The sequence below is a fragment of the Gopherus evgoodei genome, chromosome 8, assembly GCF_007399415.2.
Source record: "Gopherus evgoodei ecotype Sinaloan lineage chromosome 8, rGopEvg1_v1.p, whole genome shotgun sequence".
NCBI lineage: Eukaryota > Metazoa > Chordata > Testudines > Testudinidae > Gopherus > Gopherus evgoodei.
This window is the reverse complement of record NC_044329.1, coordinates 95,414,270-95,429,244: the sequence shown is the minus strand read 5'-3', so window position 1 is coordinate 95,429,244 and position 14,975 is coordinate 95,414,270. Positions and strand designations below refer to the sequence as shown.

At 39.2% G+C, this 14,975-nt stretch overlaps 1 protein-coding gene across 2 annotated transcripts in view; it reads left to right on the top strand.

Annotated features, from left to right (window-relative positions):
* Positions 1-14,975, top strand: part of EFCAB7 (EF-hand calcium binding domain 7) — a 43,421-nt gene that overhangs the window by 613 nt on the left and 27,833 nt on the right. The window contains exons 2-5 of one of the 2 annotated variants that reach the window (XM_030572285.1): positions 4,623-4,810; positions 10,894-11,105; positions 13,041-13,127; positions 14,111-14,375. In XM_030572285.1, coding sequence (XP_030428145.1) covers positions 4,624-4,810; positions 10,894-11,105; positions 13,041-13,127; positions 14,111-14,375 — 751 coding nt within the window. In that variant the 5' untranslated portion in view covers position 4,623. The remainder of the gene's footprint in view (positions 1-4,622; positions 4,811-10,893; positions 11,106-13,040; positions 13,128-14,110; positions 14,376-14,975) is intronic. The other variant, XM_030572286.1, reaches the window with a different exon arrangement.

The following is a 14,975-nucleotide window of genomic DNA, read 5'->3' as shown; positions in this document are numbered from 1 at the left end:
CCCCCACAGTGAAATCAGGCGGTGGGATGTAATCTGGAGGGTTAAATTGCCCTAAACTAGCGTTGAAAATCTCCCCGAAACACACAGAATCAGGATTCTGTGAGCAGAAGGGGAGATGTTTAGGAAGTGGCTTAAAATACTGTTGTAAGAGAGCGAGCTTCTTGCTGTCAAATGAGTGAGACCTGGGAGGTTTGCCTTTGCTGTGACAAAATGGTAGAAACTAGAATTTTGATCACAGAACTCATCATAGAAATGTAGAGCTGGAAAGGGCTTGGAGAGGTCATCTAGCCCTGAGGCAGGAAAAAGTAAATCTAGACCATACCTGACAGGTGTTTGTCCAATCTGTTCGTAAGAACCTCCAGGGATGGGGATGCCACAACCTCCCTTGGAAGCCTATTCCAATGCTTAACTACCCATGTAATTAGGGTGACCAGATGAGATGAAGAAAATATCGGGACACATGGGGGTTGGGAGGTCCGCCGGTGGAGCAAAAAAAAAAAAAAAGCCGAGTGCTGCTGGCAGAGCAAAACAAAAAATAACCAGTGCTGTTGGCGGAGCAGAATATCAGGACAAATTGCGTCCCGACCAAAGATCGGTCGGGATGCAGGACAACCACCCAAATATTTTATGGGGACATCTGGTCACCCTACTTGTAATTAGAAAATTTATCCTAATATCCAACCTAAATCTCGCTTGCTGCAGATTAAACTGATTACTTCTTGTCTAACTTTTGGTGGACCCGGGGGACAACTGATCACCATCATCTTTGTAACAGCCTTTAACATAGTTAAAGGCTGTTATCAGCTCCCACCTCAGGCTTCTTTTCTCAAGAATCTTGGGGAGAACTGTTAGGTCATCTAGTCCCTCTCCTTTCCTCCAATGCACAGTTTTTCCTTACTGTATATATGTGTTAGTGCTTCATCATCTGTCCAGTTGAGATTTTAATGACCCAAGCCGTGGAGCTTCCACCAGTTCCCTTGGAAAACTATTGCACACTAGACTTCAAATAACATTGGCAGCACCACCTGCTGCACAAATAATAAATTGGTTGGTAATGAGTGGGCTGAGGGGCATAAACAACAGTTCATATTTTATAAAGCTAGTTACTGGAAAATTAACATTTATTCTCCTTTTCCTCCTTGACTTTAACCCACTTCCATTTTGTGAGTGTAACTGGTGCTTAATTATAGTGACACCCGTTTGCAGTACCAGACTGCATCACGGTGTCCCTGTGGGGTCCTTCTAATGCCAGTGTAATATGAAAGTGTCAGGCAGGCGGTCTGTGTATTATAAATAGGGTACTTCATCCATGATAAGCGATTATTATCTTTCTTTCCCAAGTGGAAAAGACCTATATAACTCAGGAATGTGTGAGTGATTTAGCCCTCCTGAGTAAGAATCCAATGAGTCCTGAAGGGGACCCTACCTATGCCGTTATCTTGTTGTTGAACTTGAGATATTCAATTTATTATACGAGAATATATTTTCAGAAGTCAACACTGGGTAAAATAATGTTAGAGGCTGTTAGGCCAACAGTACAGCACAATTTAGTGTCCCTCTGTGATGGCTTTCTAAAAACCTTAATCACCTTTGGTAAAGAAGAAAACCACTGTTAAAGTTCACTGCCGTTTATGAGCAAAAGGTGTTATTGTCTTGAATTATTTGAATTATTGAAAAAAAATCCGGATTTTCCCCCACTTTGTTTTGTGCAGTTTTGTGGTGGTATTGTGGTCCTAAATGCTGCAAAGGCTTATACTATGCTTAATTTTAAGCATCCAAATAGTTCCATTATTTGAATGGATATGCTTAACTTTATGTGTTTGAAGGATAGATGTGTAAAATTTTGACAGTGTTTCCACTGTTAGACAATTATAATTTTAAGGAAATTATAGCTAGGAAAAAAATTATAGCTAGGAAAAAAATTCTTCTGAATATGGGCTTTAAGCCAGAGAAATTAGTTTATTAACTTAATTTTTTTTTAGCTTGAATAGAAAAAAGATTTTTCCGGTAGATTTTCCCTGCTGAAACAGTGTGGACCTGATCAGCCTCATGGTTTCTAAATCTGCTGGATTTTCAGATTTGGGAGGATGAGTAAAACCCAGCAATAAAAACAACAAAGTATAATCTTTCAATGCACAGTTACTCTTACTAAATATGTCTCCAGATACAGCAAGTCTCTAGTAATAAGAAGCTTGCAAAAAAGCCAAAATATATGCTATACATGAGGACTTTTAGCTCGTACATTTAATTAAAGCACTTACCTTATCACTTTAGAGACTAACAAATTTATTTGGGCTTAAGCTTTCATGGGCTAAAACCAAAGTGCAACAAGGACTCCTCCTTGTTTTTGCTGATACAGACTAACATGGCTACCGCTCTGAAACCTATCTTATCTTATCAGTGTTCCCTGACCTTTCCAAATACATGTTACACCTACATGTTGAATTTTGTGTTAAATCTGTTAGCTTTTTGAGTCTAAGACTGTGTCTTACTCTGTTTGTATGGCACCTAACGTAATTGTAGGGGTTCATCCCTGGTTGGGGCCTTTTGATGTTACCCTTACACCTGTGCGGTGTCACTCAGGTCAGTCAGACTCTAAGCATAAAGACTCTGCCCTGATCACCTTGTATGACCTCTGTATCTCTGTGGCTAAAGTTCTGATCAGCTCCGAAAACTCAAGTATCAGGGAGTAGCCGTGTTAGTCTGTATCCACAAAAACAACAAAGAGTCTGGTGGCACCTTAAAGACTAACAAGATTTATTTGGGCATAAGCTTTCCTGAGTAAAAAACCTCACTTCTTCAGATGCATGGAGCGAAAATGACAGATGTAGGCATTATGTGAAAAGAAGGGAGTTACCTCACAAGTGGAGAACCAGTGTTGACAGAACCAATTCGATCCAGGTGGATGTAGTCCACTCCCAATAGTAGATGAGAAAGTGTCAATTCCAGGAGAGGCAAAGCTGCTTTTGTAATGAGCCAGCCACTCCCTGTCCCTATTCAAGCCCAAATTAATGGTGTTAAATTTGCAAATGAATTTTAGTTTTGCTGTTTCTCTTTGAAGTCTGTTTCTGAAATTTTTTGTTCAAGTATAGCTACTTTAAAATCTGTTATAGATTGTCCAGGGATATTGAAGTGTTCTCCTACTGGCTTTTGTATGTTACCATTCCCGATGTCCAATTCGTGTCTATTTATTCTTTTATATAAGCGAGGACTGGCCTTTCTCCCAAGGTCTGTGATAGTGAGGGATCATTTTCCAGGATAAGTTGTAGATCGTTGATGATGCGCTGGAGAGGTTTTAGCTGGGGTCTGTACATGATGGCCAGTGGTGTTCTGTTATTTTCCTTGTTGGGCCTGTCCTGTAGTAGGTGATTTCTGGGTACCTGTCTCGCTCTGTCAATCTGTTTCCTCACTTCCCCAGGTAGGTATTGTAGTTTTAAGAATGCTTGCTAAAGACCCTCTAGGTGTTTGTCTCTCTCTGAGGGATTGGAGCAAATTCAGTTGTATCTTAGGGCTTGGCTGTAGACAATGGATCATGTGATGTGGCCTGGATGGAAGCTGGAGGCATGTAGGTAAGTATAACAGTCAGATTGACAGAGTGAGATGGGTACCTGTCAACACTGGTTCTCCACTTGTGAGGTAACTCCCTTCTCTTCGTGTGTCATTATATAATGCCTTCATCTGTAATTTTCACTCCATGCATCTGAAGAAGTGAGGTTTTTTACCCACGAAAGCTGATGCCCAAATAAATCTGTTAGTCTTTAAGATGCCACTGGACTCCTTGTTGTTTTTCTGAAAACTCAGACTCCCAAAATTCTGTTCTTCCTCAGGACACAAATATTAGGGCACTCATCTGTTTCCGAATAGTTGAGCAAATATTCCATGCTGGATCTCTATATCAGTCTATCTCTGGGGAAATGTTGCCTGTTTCTTTATGTTTTAAGCAGTCGTTTACAGAGTGGTGAAAAAACGCATTCCACACACTTTCCACTTCCACTAGGGTGTGTCCACATCAGCATCTTTCCCCTAAAGTATGCCATCATTACTACTGCCGACTACATTCAACCAGTAGCACTAATAATGGGAGTGCCAGTATGGATGACGTGGCTGCTGGCCTGCCAGGGTTTTTTTTGTTTATCACTGTTCTGAATAACTCTGCCCACAGCAAGCCTAGACAACAGTGGTTAAAACACCAGAGGACACTAGTAGCTTGTCCATACAAGTGCTCCGACTGTTGCTATTTGCAGATGAGTTGAGCCAGTGATAGCAACAGTAGGACATTTTAGGAAAAAAGTATAGTGTAGACAATCCCTAGAGGCTTAATTCTAATTTTGGCTAAGGATGCATCACCTCATATGATATCTTGGAAAATTTGCTACCGTGTTTGCATTCAGTGTAGATAAATAAATAATAATGAGTAATACTTAGCACTTACATAGTTTAAATTCATGGATCTCAAAGCACTTTACAAAGGCAATTAAGAAGCATTATCCCCATTTTACAGCAGAGAAACAGATTCAAAGAGAGTTTAATTGAATCTGTGTGTGAGGGGACAGAACAGAGACATACTTACGCACTATGAAAGCAAAAGCAAAAAACTTTAAATATGTTTGTATTATTCGCAGAATGGCCAGCAGTCCTGGAAGTAATGCATCCCTTTCCTGTGAGAAAACCATACTCTCAGAAAGTTCTCAAGCAAAGAAATCACAGTATTCTGAAGAGGAGACCTTTTATATGAACTGCAGAGCAGCCTACCTAGCTGTTTTTAACAGCAGCTTAGAAAATATTAAATCAAAAGAACAACTCTGTTTAGGTAATGAGTAGGAGATAATTTTCTTTACTTGAATTTTGTGTGTGAAGATTACAGTAGATGATTTTCAAACCAACAGCCAGCATTTCACTGGTGGAAATACCCCAGCGCGTAATGGAGCTTGGTCACAATAGCTTCTTTTAAGGATTCAGGCAGTTCTTGGTGGGGTTTGGGTTTTCAAGCATCAGTGGCTGTATCTATAAAGACACTTCCAAAGTTTATACCTATTATAAAATATATCATAGTTTTTCAAATAGTTTACAGAAAGTACTTTATCTCAATATTTTTCATTTTCCTCAAATTCTTAATCTATATTACAGGTATTGGATGGTTTGTTGAAGTGAGAACAATATACAGAGCCTTTCACCTCTAAACCACCACTCTGAATGAGCAAAAGTCAATACCACCTATCAGCTATTGGGGGGCCTAAGTGAGTTATTTAACAGCAGCACATTTGATGGTAGCATCATTGCCTACTTGAGGTGGGCCTGGATACTGCTTTGTGGTGGTGACATTTTGCAATAAAGTGTTTTCCTCTCTCCAACAAGTGATAAATTACAATGAGTTATTCTCAGTTCAGTTTCTAGTGGACAAGTGTCCCTAGCACAGAAAATCACCATGGCAACTGGCATTAATTGGCACAGTGGTTTGCAGTCTCATCAGAAAAGTTGTTGATGAGAGATGGACCACCCCTTTCACACCGAGTCATGGTCCCCCAGATCAAGGTTGAGAAACACTGACTATGTGGTATATGAATATCTTTCCCTGCCTATGCTGAATGTGTTTTGTGCATAAATGGATGACTTCAGCGTTTCATAAGAACTATGTGCATTAATTTTTTAAAAATATAAATGTACCTTAAGTTAAAGCACTTCTCAATTTCCTAAATTTCAAGACAGATGTTTTATTCTTTTATCAGTATTATTTTGGGCTGTCGATTAATCACTGTTAACTCACGCGATTACTTCAAAAAAATTAAATGCAATTAAAAAAATTAATCGCGATTAATCACATTTTTTTTGCACTGTTAAAAAATGGAATACCAATTGAAATTTATTAAATATTTTGGATGTTTTTCTACATTTTCATATATATTTTATTCTGTGTTGTAACTGAAATCAAAGTGTATACTGTTTTTGATTACAAATATTTGCACTGTAAAAATAACAAACAAAAGAAATAGTATTTTTCAGTTAACCTCATGCAAGTACTGTAGTGCAATCTTTGTTGTGAAAGTGCAACTTATAAATATAGCATTTTTTTGTTATATAACTGTACTCAAAAACAAAACAATGTAAAACTTCAGAGCCTACAAGTCAACTCAGTCCTATTTCTTGTTCAGACAATCACTAAGGCCATGTCTACATCTAAAATTTTGCAGCGCTGGTTGTTACAGCTGTATTAGTACAGCTGTATAGGGCTAGCGCTGCAGAGTGGCCACACTTACAGCAACCAGCGCTGCAAGTGGTGTTAGATGTGGCCACACTGCAGCGCTGTTGGGCGGCTTCAAGGGGGGTTCGGGGAACGCGAGAGCAAACCGGGAAAGGAGACCAGCTTCGCCGCGGTTTGCTCTTGCGTTCCCCGAACCACCCTGCAAACCGCAGGGAAGGAGACCTGCTTGCTCGGGGTTCCGGGAACGAGAGAGCAAACCGGGAAAGGAGACCAGCTTCGCCGCGGTTTGCTCTCGCGTTCCCCGAACCACCCTGCAAACCGCAGGGAAGGAGACCTGCTTGCTCGGGGTTCCGGGAACGAGAGAGCAAACCGGGAAAGGAGACAAGCTTCGCCGCGGTTTGCTCTCGCGTTCCCCGAACCACCCTGCAAACCGCAGGGAAGGAGACCTGCTTGCTCGGGGTTCCGGGAACGCGAGAGCAAGCCGGGGAAGGAGACCAGCTTGATTACCAGAGGCTTCCTCCTTCCACAGAGGTCAAGAAAAGCGCTGGTAAGTGTCTACATTGGATTACCAGCGCTGGATCACCAGCGCTGGATCCTCTACACCCGAGACAAAACGGGAGTACGGCCAGCGCTGCAAACAGGGAGTTGCAGCGCTGGTGATGCCCTGCAGATGTGTACACCTTCAAAGTTGCAGCGCTGTAACTCCCTCACCAGCGCTGCAACTTTCTGATGTAGACAAGCCCTAAGACAAATAAGTTTGTTTACAGTTACAGGAGATAATGCTGCCATCTTCTTATTTACAGTGTCACCAGAAAGTGAGAACAGGCATTTGCAGCCGACTGTTGTAGCCAACCTTGCAAGATATTTACATGCCAAATGTGCGAAAGATTCATATGTCCTTTCATGTTTCAACCACCATTCCAGGGGACATATACTGTTTCTTTTGTTTATCATTTTACAGGTCTCACTTTCAGGTGACGTAAACAAAAAGCGGCCATCATTATCTCCTGCAAATGTAAACAAACTTGTTTGTCTGAAAGTGATTGGCTGAACAAGAGGTAGGACTGAAGGGACTTGCAGGCTCTAAAATTTTATATTGTTTGATTTTTGAACGCAGGTCTTTTTTATATAATTCTACATTTGTAAGTTCAACTTTCACGATAAAGAGATTGCACTACAGTACTTGTATTAGGTAAATTGAAAAATTCTATTTCTTTTGGGTTTTGACAGTGCAAATACTTATAATCAAAAATTAAATATAAAGTGAGCACTGTACACTTTGTATTCTGTGTTGTAATTGAAATCAATATATTTGAAAATGTAGAAAGCATCCAAAAATATTTAAATAAATAGTATTCTATTATTGTTTAACAGTGCGATTAATCGCGATTAATTTTTTTTAATCGCTTAACAGCCCTAGTATTATTCTACTTCATTGTGTGATTAGGTGACATCTGCAACAGTTCAACAATATATCTTTTTGGTTTGGTAAATGCAGTTAGTAGTAGTAAGTATAAATACTTGATTGAAAATTATGATGCTTAGAAAAAGTCTACAAAAATAACTCAAAATTCCACCGCTAATTGGGTGGAACTATGAAAACAACCAATTTACACAGTAAGTTAGTGAAAAAAATGGTTTCTAAGTTGGGCTAGGGGCTGGGAATTGGTTTACTTAAAATGTTTTATTTAGTTATTCTGTTAAATGAATATTTGGAATAGCTTTCACAGTTTCATCTAGAAATCAGTTAAGCTTCAGTGCTGCCAATTTTTGCAAGTTTATCATGTATCACAGTATTTGGTGTTTTTTCTTAAAGCCCCAGCACCTGGAGTCCTATGATTAAGAGAAAAACTTAGCTTCCTTTTCTTTTTCTTGTAAAAGTTTTTAGGCCTCATGATCGCAGAGAAAAGCTTGAAAACATGAGCCATAAAAAGGCTAAAAGCCAGGAGGCATATAAAAAGAACCCAAATCTATATTTTTTTTTAAAAATCCTCATGATTTTGAAGCTAATATGATTTTTGAACACTTGGAATTGGCAATGCTGCTGTGTTGCTTGCTAAGGGTTTATTAATAGTAGATTATGGTGTCAGGGAATAGCCTCTTTGTAGAAAACCATAGAGGTTATGTAATCACAGAAATAACAAAAAGTAAATAGTAAAGCATTCTGACACACTATGGTCAGTCATAATATTTAGGGGCACTGTACTCCTCTTTTCCTTACCATAAAATTCATTATCTCTAGACTTTCATTCTCTTTAATCTTCGTCCATACCTACATCATGTGAGCTTTTTACCAGGAAGCCAGTTAGCACGTAAATCTGATGGTTTCAGACTGACAGCTTCTCTCCAAATACCAGTACTTGAAATACCATTCTCTAACAAGCATACTCTTTCAGCATATGACTCAGTCTTCTGCAGACTGTCAGGGTTAAGATAGAAGCCCCTGTATAACATCCTAATGATGGTTTTAAAATAAGAGTGGTGTGAACAAATGTCATCTCTTTTATATATGTGCTGTGCCTTTCATCTCTATCCATATGTTACTTGGGCACATAGCAAGTGTTTAGGCATTTTGATTTCAAGGTCAGCTAAGAAAGGGCAGTTACTAGTTCACACACAGCTCGGAGCCTGAACGTTTTTCCCCTTTTAAACTTGTAAGTGTTAAGAGTCATTATAGGCTTATGTAAAAGCTTAGCGTAAATCCTGGCAAAGAATCAAGTCAGTGGTGTCAATATTGAAGCATCTGTGGTTACATGATGTTTGGTTAATAACACAAACTATGCTATTAGTTTAGAGCCTGCTCCGACAAAACCTTAGAGGAGTCGTAGTTGCTCACTGAATGTACTATAATCTAATGTCCTATCTTATTACTCAGGTATTTAGCAGAATCCAGTTAAAGAAACATACATAAAAGATGCGGTCTAAACAAACTTTCAAAAATATGGTCTTGGGAGACATGTTTGTAGCAATCACTTATCTCCCTGGAATGATAAATGATACAGGTAGCAGCATCTTGCTGTATATTTATCAAAACACATTTATTTAAATACAAGTGAATAATCAGTTCATGAAGGGTGCTAGACTGACAGCCCACAAGACTGGGTTATCCACATAACAACACACATTGAGAATGATTGTCCTTCCTTAGCTGACCTTGAAACAGAAATGCCAAAACAGTTGCTGTGTACATGAATGTACAAGAAGTACATGAATAAAGACACGAGCTATCCCATATTCACGAGCCTCCATTCTGTGCCCATTTGGTCCTTGGGAGTCACACCTTAGATTAGCAATAAAGGTGCTAATTATGAAAAGGGGTTCTTTGGAGATTCTTTCTTTATATGGCCCACCTACTAAGAATTGTAATGATACCACTAACCCATTTCAGATAGGCTGCTGAAAAGCTCTGAGCTGGTAAAGACTTACATTACAGACCTGGATAAAAAGCAAACTACTGACTTACCTAGAGAGTTCTCCTAAACCATCTAATTCTCTAAAGTGTGTCGGGGGTTATGACATCTTACTAACTAGACAGCATATTTGAGTTTAGCTTGAATTTAAGATCATACCTTCTTCACATTATAAACTGATGAAAGCCTAATGTAAGTGAAGATTTTTCAGAAGCTGGCTAGAACTAGCAAATCCAACTTCTGCAACTGCCATATACAGGAGCAGTAGGACTTGTTGCAGACATTTTATCAGCTTTATTATTTATTTATTTATTTATTTATTTATTTTATTTTTTATTATTGATTTTATTTTATTTTTTTACTATCTAACAGTTTACTGGGAATTATTTTTCTTTTTACATTTGAAATTCATGTTTTATAATATGAACTATTTGGTTGGTGGAGAAATGTACAGCTCATTTATGGTAGGCTGTACACTGAGAGCCTGACCCAATTCCTATTAAACTAAACGGAAAGACTCTCATTGACATCAGTAGATAGATCTGGCCAAGAATATGTGGCTTTACAAATAACAGGTTGTTATATTAAAGCCTGTGGATTAAACACAGTGGGCCAAATCCCACAGTTACTACTTGTGGGGGGAGTAGGGAGGAATTTCCCTTAGAGTCAGTGGATATTTTGCCTGATTGAGGGTCTGATCTTGCCGGTCTTACTTTTGTGAGTAGTCCCATTGAGTTCAGTGGTTCTGTGTACACAAGTAAGAGATAGCTGCTGACTGGATCCTAAGGGCTAAATTGTGGCTTTGCCACAGCCCTGTGTATGAGGCAGCACATAGTTATAGTAGCACTTAGACCCAGCCTGTATCTGGCACAGTGTACTTCCCCAGTATGCCACTGAGTGCATTGGGAGGGAAAGAAACTAAGGCACTGCCTATTCTCACCAACATGTACAGTGGGAATGTAGTACCCCATCAGAGGCTTTGGCTTCTCTGACCTTCATGCTGCTACCCCTGGTATGGGTAGCCTTGCACCCTCTTCCTTCCCAGTGCAGGTGCACAGGATGGTCCACCGTGTAGCATTATTTCAGGAACACAGGACTGAGTCAACATCCATGTCACAGCTATTGCAGTTAAGCAAAGGTTTATCATTCATGCCTACTTTTGCCTTTGATTGATTGGATTAAAAAAAACCTGTCTTAACCTATGAACTGATTACAGGATAGTTTGAAAAAATCATATCTATTTTGTCTGTCAATGAAGAGTTGATATTATATTTTACTGTGCAGTGCTTCAACAGGCTGGAAGAAATCCATCTCAGAAGACGGTTAATCAGTACTGGACTCCCCAGACCACCACACTGAATTTTGATGATTTTTGTAATATCTTAAAAAAAGAAAAACCAGCTACAAAAACAGAACTGCTCAAAGCATTTTTAAAAGTAGATACAAATAATGATGGATATATTTTGCACACTGAACTTCATAAAATTCTGACAATGGTAAGTATCGTGGGAAGTAAATTACAAATTTTGATATAGAGCTATAATTTGCAGAAAATTGGTATAGCAGAAGAACCAATCTTTTAAAATTTTAAAAATCACAGAAACAGTCCTGAATATTCAAAAATGATTTTGTTAGGGGGAAACAATCTATATCTGAGTTATTTTAATGATTTCTTTTTAAGTGTCATACTCCCATGGCTGTCTTTCTCTCCCTCTTTCTTATTTTTTCTCCCTTACAGTCCTGAAGTTGTGTGGTCACCCAACTGCACCTCTCAGTTCCAGCCCATAATGTACGAAGGTCAACAGAAAAATAATTAAATTACTTTTTTTTAAGGAAACACTACCTATCTGTTCCGCGCTGGTGCAGCTGAATTGGAAGCACATAGCCCTTGCTAAGTTCAGTGCCTGTTTTGTTCCAGCAACTTCTATGCAAATCCCCTGCTTTTGAAAGGGCCTTTTGCAGCCTTACAGGACAGTGTCATTAACTTAGTAAAGTTTGTTCAATTATCCTCCCTTCACAGATTTTGTCTCATTCATGCATGCTCAGAAATAACTACCCCTCTCCCCAAAACATGATAATTATAGGGTCCATGATCCCATTACAGCCATAACAAAAATACCACATCACTGCAGCCATACCCTTGAGCTCAGGCCCTTACCTCATCAAGTTGCACAATGTAAGCTATGATAGAGCTAGAAGCATAGTGCATAGCAAGGTGGTGTGTGAATTTACAGTGTAGTAGCTTGTTACACACCAAGTGGCCAGGCCATGTGAACCATGCTGCTGCTCACTAAAAGTTCCATAGTATACTTCTATGTGTGCACTATGAAGCATTTAATGCGCAGCAGCAGGGTCCACACAGACAGATGGTAGGACCCTTAATAATTAGGTGCTGTATGAGCACAATTATCGATAGTACCAACAACAGAGAAATGATCTTTGTGTAGTACAAGGTGAAAGGAGCAAATCTTGAATGTAGCTATAGCCAACACCATGAAAGGCTATAAAATCAGTAGGTCTCGTTTAAAGTAAATCCACCATTTTATAAGGAACCATGTAAGAGAACTCAGCATGGGCTTAATATAACAGCCTAAATAAGTGACTAAAATGTAAAATACTATTAAATTAGCTCTTGGTTGTAATATGTTAATTAGGTTATATGTAACACTGGGATTGAACCTAGGACCTCAATGCATGAGCCTCTACTGCATGAGCTAAAAGCCACCTCTCTGTTGGTAGACTCATTAATCTCTAAGTGGTTTAGTTGCCACTAGGGCCGGCTTCAGGCACCAGCCAAGGAAGCAGGTGCTTGGGGCACCCAATGGAAAGGGGCAGCGTGTCCAGTTCTTCGGTGGCAATTCAGCAGCGGGTCCCTCAGTCCCTCTCAGAACGAAGGGCCTGCCGCCGACGAATGAAGCAGTGTGGCAGAGCTGCCACCAAAATGCCGCCAATTGCAGCTTTATCTTTTTTTTTTTCCCCCACTTCACTTGTTGGGGCAGCAAAAAAGCTGGAGTGGGCCCTGGTTGCCACTGCAGGGGAACAGCACCACACTCAGCTGGCATGGGTTGCATATAAATATTAATTTAATTGACTGGGAGTTGCTATGCTACAAATCCTCAGTGCCTGGTACACCTACTAAAGTCAACATTAGTTCCACACATGGAGGGCATGTGGAATGGGACCTTGAAATTGCATGAGCTTAGCTATTCATCTTCCAAGTATTTAGTAGTGTTTCAAATATATTTAAATATCATTTACAATGCTGATCGCTATTTTGGGGATTCAAACTCAGACCAATGTAAATGTGCTGCAGATAAGATTTCTGGAAAGAATGTTAAAGTATACTTATTTCCTTTGTGTAATCTTCAAACCAGTGATGTCGGTGAACAATGTTCTTTAGTAGGAACTGATATTTAAACTGTTTATCACAGAGAGGTGAGAAGATGACTGCAGAGGAAGTGAATGCCATCACTAAATTGGCTGATGTAAACAGCAATGGCAAGCTTGATTACAACAAGGTATGGTAAACAAGGGGACAGTACTTTTGTATATGATGTTGGATTAATCAAATTCGATAGCTACTTCCTAAGCCACACTAATAGGTCTTACTGCTGATATTTTGAGGTTTGCAGATTACCAAGTGCTGGAGGGAGGGCTGGTGCAGGTGATATGGTTCCCAAAGTGCTTCATATTATTATTTATTTTATTTATTTATTATTAGTATTGCCATAGTGCTTGGGAAACCTTGTCATAGTCCAGGACCCCATTGTGCTAGGAGCTGTACAGATAATATGGGAGCACCATTTCCCTGGCGCACAATGCACTTCCTTCGGTAATATCCTCAAATAAAGGTCACTTTGTACTTGTGAACCTAGCTATGTTCAAGGATACAACCTGGTTCCAGGAGTGGGACTGGCAGCAGTAGCAGTCAAAGGTGGCAAATGAGAGCAAACCTGGATATTCAGCATGGATTAGCACTGTAATGCCTTTTTAATCTATATTATAAATACTTCCTTGGCTAATGTGCAATTTCTTTTGTGGAAGAGGTTATTGCGTGTACTCAGCATCTATTTTTCAAAGTAGAATATCTCTTCAGTTTTATGTTATTTCAAACTGAACCTCTAAGCAATGATTATATTTTTAACAGTCAACAGTCCACAAAAGACTTGCACCATAAACACAGTTTCACAGAAAAACAACAACCCTCCACTAAAAATTAGACATAAAAACGAGTCCACAAATGTCTAGCAGATAATATAAATCATCTGTTGGGGTGAAATTCATATTTCAATTTCACTTTATAGTGCGACCTCTCTACTGAATCATGGCTCCATTTTTACTATGTCACTTAAGAGTGGTCATTCTGATTCATGAAAATAAAATGAGCATTGTGCTTCAAGAGAAACTAGATTTCATCTATTGATTTATCCTGTGCTTACTAATGTGTGTGTTTTCCCGTAAAACTGTATTAAAGAACGTTTCACTTTTTTATTGTGCAAAGTTTTGTAAATTATATATGACAACCAATGAGCAATGTCGTAAGACTGCACTAGAGAAACTAGAAGTTGACAGTAGACTGAGGCGTCAGCAATTTGGAAGTCAAGTTGAAACCTCCTCTGAAAGAGCAACATCACCAACATCAAAACCATCGTCAAGGACCACAAGGAAAACTGATCACAAGCCAGCACCAAAGAGAGGTATTTACTTTTCATGCAGGGAAGCTCCATTCCAGGACTCAGGGCCCATTCTCCCAAGTGAATCAGCAGGTTGAGTAACTTTTTTTTTTCACTTTTCTCATACTAGCACAGACTTAACTAATAATCATTTTGACTTTGGCAATCACAGAAAAGCGCCACTCGGATATCTGAGCCCCTTGCTCAAATGGCCTTTGGGTGCATCTCTTATCTAAGACCATCAAATTTTTCTTAGGACTAAAATCACTTGATTCTTGTGTGACATAGCCCAGAGGGAAGAGAGAAAATGAGTGTACAGATGTTGCAGTATTTCAGGCTATTTATCTCATATCCTGATAAGAAATGAAGCCTAAAACATTTATCAACAGGAAAGATATTAGCTTGCATTTTTAAAGCAAGGTATTTAAACATGTGAGTAGTATTATTGACTTCAATACCTTACTGAAGAAGGGCCAAGATTACAGGAATATAATGACAGTATATGAAATTCCTGCATTTGTACATAGAGCATATCGGTCACTTTTGGTTTCAATTCAAGGAAAAATCATGCTGAAATTGAAAAAATGCAAAGAAATCCAACAAGAGGAAGTGAAAAGACTGGGATTGTTTGGTCTAGAAGGAATGTTAAGAATACTTGCTTGACATGTACAAGGAGGGAGATGGTGGTAGTAG